General features: G+C 41.1%; 1 protein-coding gene across 1 annotated transcript in view; it reads left to right on the plus strand.

The window, feature by feature from the left end:
* The window catches only part of MSH2 (mutS homolog 2), a 90,882-nt gene extending 85,892 nt beyond the window's left edge, over positions 1-4,990 (plus strand). Inside the window, exon 16 of the mRNA XM_070734706.1 lies at positions 3,976-4,990. Within this exon, the coding sequence (XP_070590807.1) occupies positions 3,976-4,146 (171 nt within the window). The 3' untranslated portion in view covers positions 4,147-4,990. The remainder of the gene's footprint in view (positions 1-3,975) is intronic.
* The last annotated feature ends 1,010 nt before the right edge of the window (positions 4,991-6,000 follow it).

The following is a 6,000-nucleotide window of genomic DNA, read 5'->3' on the forward strand; positions in this document are numbered from 1 at the left end:
TTGAAGAAAATATTAATTAATATATTAATTAATACAAGCAGTGTGCCACAAGGGTCTGTTCTGGGTCCTATTCTTTTTAATATGTTTGTGAGTGACATAGGGGGAGGTTTGTTAGGGAAGGCTTGCCTATTTGCCGATGACTCTAAAGTGTGCAATAGGGTTGATATTCCTGGAGGCGTCTGTAATATGGTAAATGATTTAGCTTTACTAGATAAATGGTCAAAGCAATGGAAACTGCAGTTTAATGTTTCCAAATGTAAAATAATGCACTTGGGGAAAAGGAATCCTCAATCTGAGTATTGTATTGGCAGTTCTGTGTTAGCAAAAACCTCAGAAGAAAAGGATTTAGGGGTAGTGATTTCTGACAGTCTCAAAATGGGTGAACAGTGCAGTCAGGCGGTAGGGAAAGCAAGTAGGATGCTTGGCTGCATAGCTAGAGGTATAACAAGCAAGAAGAGGGAGATTATGATCCCGCTATATAGAGTGCTGGTGAGACCACATTTGGAATTCTGTGTTCAGTTCTGGAGACCTCACCTACAAAAAGATATTGACAAAATTGAACGGGTCCAAAGACGGGCTACAAGAATGGTGGAAGGTCTTAAGCATAAAACGTATCAGGGAAGACTTAATGAACTCAATCTGTATAGTCTGGAGGACAGAAGGAAAAGGGGGGACATGATCGAAACATTTAAATATGTTAAAGGGTTAAATAAGGTCCAGGAGGGAAGTGTTTTTAATAGGAAAGTGAACACAAGAACAAGGGGACACAATCTGAAGTTAGTTGGGGGAAAGATCAAAAGCAACATGAGAAAATATTATTTTATTGAAAGAATAGTAGATCCTTGGAACAAACTTCCAGCAGACGTAGTTGATAAATCCACAATAACTGAATTTAAACATGCCTGGGATAAACATATATCCATCCTAAGATAAAATACAGAAAATAGTATAAGGGCAGACTAGATGGACCATGAGGTCTTTTTCTGCTGTCAGACTTCTATGCTTCTATGTTTCTATGTTTGTTTTAGCATGAGTGGCTTTGCAAGATCAATGTAAGGTTCATTTTAACCCAGCATTTTCTCTCTTACCATGGCTAACCAGATGTTCTGGGGTGTTTGTAAGCAGGAAAAGGCATCTCCTGTTGTACCCTAGCAGTAATAATTGGAGACCACATTGAATCTTAAAACTAATAGCTTTTGATAGACTTGTTCTGCACAAAACTTTAAGGTTCTCCTTTAAAGCTAATGGCCATCACCTCAACTTGTGAGAGAGAAATGATTGAGCCCCCTGATTATTTTGATTATTCTTTTTGCACTTTTTGCATAGCCTTTGTTAGATGTGACACCAGAAATATTCACAGTTATGGTGGAAAAGCTCATGTCAGAACATGTCAACAATTAGAGATGATCCATCTATTGTTTCATTAAAGCTAACAAGTTATACTGAGTCATTGGTTTCCTGTTGTTAGGAACAAAGGACATTGAAGATTAGTCAGCCAAGTTTTTATATAAGGTTATAAAGATTGAAATTGAGGTGATGGATTCATTTGACCATTGTCAAAGAATCACTTTGCAACTGATAAGAAAAAACATATAGGCTGTGATGGCGAACCTATGGCCTGCATGTCAGAAGCGGCATGCATGCATAGCCCTCTTTGTGGGCCCGCGTACCTTCGCCAGCTGCTCTTCTGATTTCTGGCCAGGTGGTCTTTGCGGCCATTTTCTGGGCTCTTTTCAGACTGTTTTTTGGGCTGTTTTCAGGTCTTTTTCAAAAAATGCTCCAAAAACGCCCAAAAAACCCAGGTATGTGCGCGCCGGCCAGCTGGCCTTTGGGTTTCCTGTGCTCCAGTGCATGCACAAGCACATAAATGTACATGCACACATTCTGGTTTGGGCATTTGGTACCAAAAAGGTTCGCTATCACTGATATAGGTCCCACAGAGTTGGCCTTCTCCGGGTCCCGTCAACTAAACAATGTCGTCTGGCGGGACCCAGGGGAAGAGCCTTCTCTGTGGTGGCTCCGACCCTCTGGAACCAGCTACCCCCAGAGATTAGGATTGCCCCCACCCTCCTTGCCTTTTGGAAAATCCTTAAAACCCACCTCTGCTGTCAGGCATGGGGGAATTGAAACATCTCCCCCTTGCCCATGTAGTTTTTGTGTATGATTCGATTGTGTGCTTGTTTTTTATATATTGGGGTTCTTTTGGATTTTTTTCACCTAAAACTGTAATTTAGATTGCGAAATATTAGATTTGTTACTATGTTTTGTTTACCACTGTTGTGAGCCGCCCCGAGTTTACGGAGAGGGGCGGCATATAAATCCAATAAAACTAATCTAATCTAATCTAATCTAATCATACATCATCTTTTGGTTGTGGCGAGGAGGGCGTTTGCCCAGGTTCGCCTGATGCATCAGTTGCAGCCCTATTTGGACAGGGAATCCCTGCTCACAGTCACTCACGCCCTTATCACCTTGAGGTTCAACTACTGCAACGTCTCTACATGGGGCTACCTCTGAAGAGTGTTCGGAAACTTCAGATTGTGTAGAATGCGGCCGCACGAGCAGTCATGGATTGTGCCAGATATGCCCATGTTTCGTCAACACTCTGCGGCCTGCACTAGTTGCCGATTAATTTCCGGACACAAGTGTTGGTGATGACCTATAAGGCCCCACATGGCATCGGACCAGAATACCTACGGGACTGCCTTCTGCCGCATGAATCCCAGCGGCCGATTAGGTCCCACAGAGTTGGCCTTCTCTGGGTCCCATCGACTAAACAATATCATCTGGCGGGGCCTAGGGGAAGAGCCTTCTCTGTGGCGGCCCCGGCCCACTGGAATCAACTCCCCCGGGTGATTTGAACTGCCCCCACCCTCCTCGCCTTCCGCAAGACCTTGAAGACCTATGTCGCCAAGGATGGGACAATTAATGTATCCCCTTCTCTGACCATTAAGAGCTATGTGTGGTTGTGATTGTACAGTATTGATTGTTTTTTAAGATAGCGGGTTTTTAGCCGTAGTTTTAACTATTAGATTTGTACTGTACTGTTTTATTGCTGTTGTGAGCCGCCCCGAGTCTTCGGAGAGGGGCAGCATACACGTCTAATAAATTATGAAATTATTATTATTATTCAGAGGAATAGAAATATCTTCCTTTTTTGAAAGAGAGCCCTTTGCAATGCAAGTATGTATCAGTTAGTCACTATAGCATTGATCATATGGCTTCTTCAGCTATTACAGATATGACTAACATTTGCTATCTGAGCAAGTATGAGAGTGCATTTTTTCTCCTCACTTCTTTTGTCAGCTCAATTTGGAATCAGCCTATTGTTCCAGGGGCTAAAGTGGGTGTATTTTTAATACCATTTCTAGTCAAATATACTTTTCCCTAGAAGGTGGTAATTAGGACTGTTTTGAGTGACCATTCTTGGAGAGCTTGTGGGTGGCAGAAATAGAGCAAATGGGGGCCGGTTTTAGCATCTTCTCACTTGGCCTGTGGATGGAGTAAAACTTTTAATGAGTGACCCAGTTCAATAAATCTCTGTTGCTATTTCCAGTATTTGTGCTGATATGCCTTTATTGAGGGAATGAGGATGCAATCTTAATTGTGTGCTAGGTTCTTTAAGTAAATGTGTATCTTCTAAATCGGGGTACCCTGGTACATAGATAGTCCTTGTGTTGGTGACCACTGTTCTAAATAAATGTTTTCCTTTTTTTCTTTTGCTGTGGTAGTCCTTGTTTAAATAGCCATAGGAAAAAGATTGAAGAGCTAAGGATGAACCTAAAAGATACTTTCTAGTCTCTTTCGATTTTTCTTGATAGTTGCCTTGATGGAAAATATTAAACCCCAATTATTTTATCTCCTTATTCTGCTTTGTTATTCTAATCTGGTAGGCGATGAAACAAAGGACTTGTGTTTTTAAAGGTTAGTATTTTGATATTAAGTAATTGACAAGTACTTTTTTTCCCATTTCAGGAGGGGGAACAAATAATTCAAGATTTCCTTTCTCAAGTGAAAGCAATGCCATTGACAGAAATGTCTGAAGAAGAAATCCGGACCAAACTAAAGGAATTAAAGGATTATGTTTTGAGGAAAAACAATTCTTTTGTAAACGGAATCATTTCCCGCATCAACGGTGCCTCGTGATACATAACTAAAATCACTGGAACTTGTGATTCTTTTTTGATCATAATCTCTGAACTGACACCCCAATTACTTTGTCCCCTCTCGCACCAATGCAATAGTAAAGAAGAAGCCTCAGGAATCATCGTGTTCCACTTTCTCATCCACAAACCTAAAGAGAGTCAGAACAGTAGATTTGGGAAATCTGTAACAATGATACAAATACTAGTCGGACTGCCCTGTAGTGGGCAGAAAACCTTCAGAACTGACATAGGCATCTTCTGGGTTCTGTCTATAGTGCTTTTTCCATGCCAGATCCAAAGTTCCTTTAACCACTTTAGATCTGGATGCTACAGACGTCTTTACATTACTAAATATTATAAACATGAAGTTTTTGGTATTGTCTATGTATATATATATGTTGTATCTTGTTGGGATGTATTTTGCTGCAATCACTGAAGAGTTCTTGTTTTAGTCTTACTTTTGAAAAATACATATTTGTGGAATCCTCTGAAATACTTTCAGGCATTAGACAGCCTTGGAATAAATCACACTTCTCTCTCATTAAGAGGTATTTTAATGTCACAGAAACAAAAAGAGACATGGCATTTTGCTATTACTTGTGAGAGGCCCAAAGCTTATGCCAATCTATTTAACCCTGAAGTCTAGAACAACAACAAAAAGCATTTACTAAGGGTTGTGTTTAATTTGTGTGTAGGTGAAGGGTGTCATTATATGCCTTCCATGGGATGCCAAATTTTAAATTGTTATCCTTAATGCAGTGTAAAGTTTTACTATCTATTTTATTCATATTTTATTCAAATCATTTCAAACAACTTGAAGAAAATAAAAATGGTTTGTCTTCCAATTAGTTTGTCTTCCCTTTAGTTTATCTTCCACTATTGTTTAGTGGCATATTATACCCATATTTCTTCAGTGGATCTTTGTGGAATTTCTTACATGTTTGTGTTGCTGTATTACACATATGGCTCTATTTCTTTTTTGAACAAGTCATAAAAATATGAGAATATTTGCTTCTAATATTTTATAAGTAATAATTATGCCACTAATGAGATATAATTAAGAAAATACTTTGATTTATAGGGGAGATGGATGGCATGTAAGTTTAAAGTTTAAAATTTTCCCCTGTCCTCTCATGACTGACTTAAAAAGGCAATGTTCATCTCCGATTCTGGGCCTAGGGAGGCTGTGTTGTCTGAGAGATGTCTCCATCATCATGTGACCATCAGTATGAAAGTACAGAAAACAGTAAACTTCTCCAATGCACTTGCAAGGAGAGTCCAGGATGGGTAATTCTTCAGTCTGATTGGTAGGGACTGAGTTTAATTTAAATATTAGGCAGGTGCCGCCCCCTTAGCCCTCCAGTCTTAAAAACTCAGTCGCAGTAAAGGGACTTTGAGTTTTTGCTCTACCAATAGTATTGGTATGAGAGGTTTAGGCTTTAAATGTTATTTGATGTTTTTTGATGTATTGATTATTATTAAATCTGTCTTTTTCTTTCCCCTTTTTCTCTTAGGTGCAGCTGGGGGTTTCTCCTCAGGCAGCTCTGGTTTCAGACCTCCAGTGGGTCTAATCCAGTTGACTGCAGCTCCTCCTTGTCTGTGAACCCACACAAGGGCCTGGCTTGTGGGTTCAGGAGTGAGCGCCCGGGGAAACTACCTCCGAGGTAGACTCCGGAGGAGAGGAGCCGGTTGACGCCGCGGGGGGGTCCGCCCTCCCCCGTGGCGAATAAACCAAGGGGAGGGGGCGCAGAACAGGCCTCGGAGGACATCCGCGCCCCCCCCCCCGCCCCCCCGATCGCCCCGCTCACAACGCTTATGAAATCGGGCTGATTTCGCTGCCCGTGGCACAGCAGGG

The sequence above is a fragment of the Erythrolamprus reginae genome, chromosome 1 (genome assembly GCF_031021105.1).
Source record: "Erythrolamprus reginae isolate rEryReg1 chromosome 1, rEryReg1.hap1, whole genome shotgun sequence".
In the NCBI taxonomy this organism is placed as follows: domain Eukaryota; kingdom Metazoa; phylum Chordata; class Lepidosauria; order Squamata; family Dipsadidae; genus Erythrolamprus; species Erythrolamprus reginae.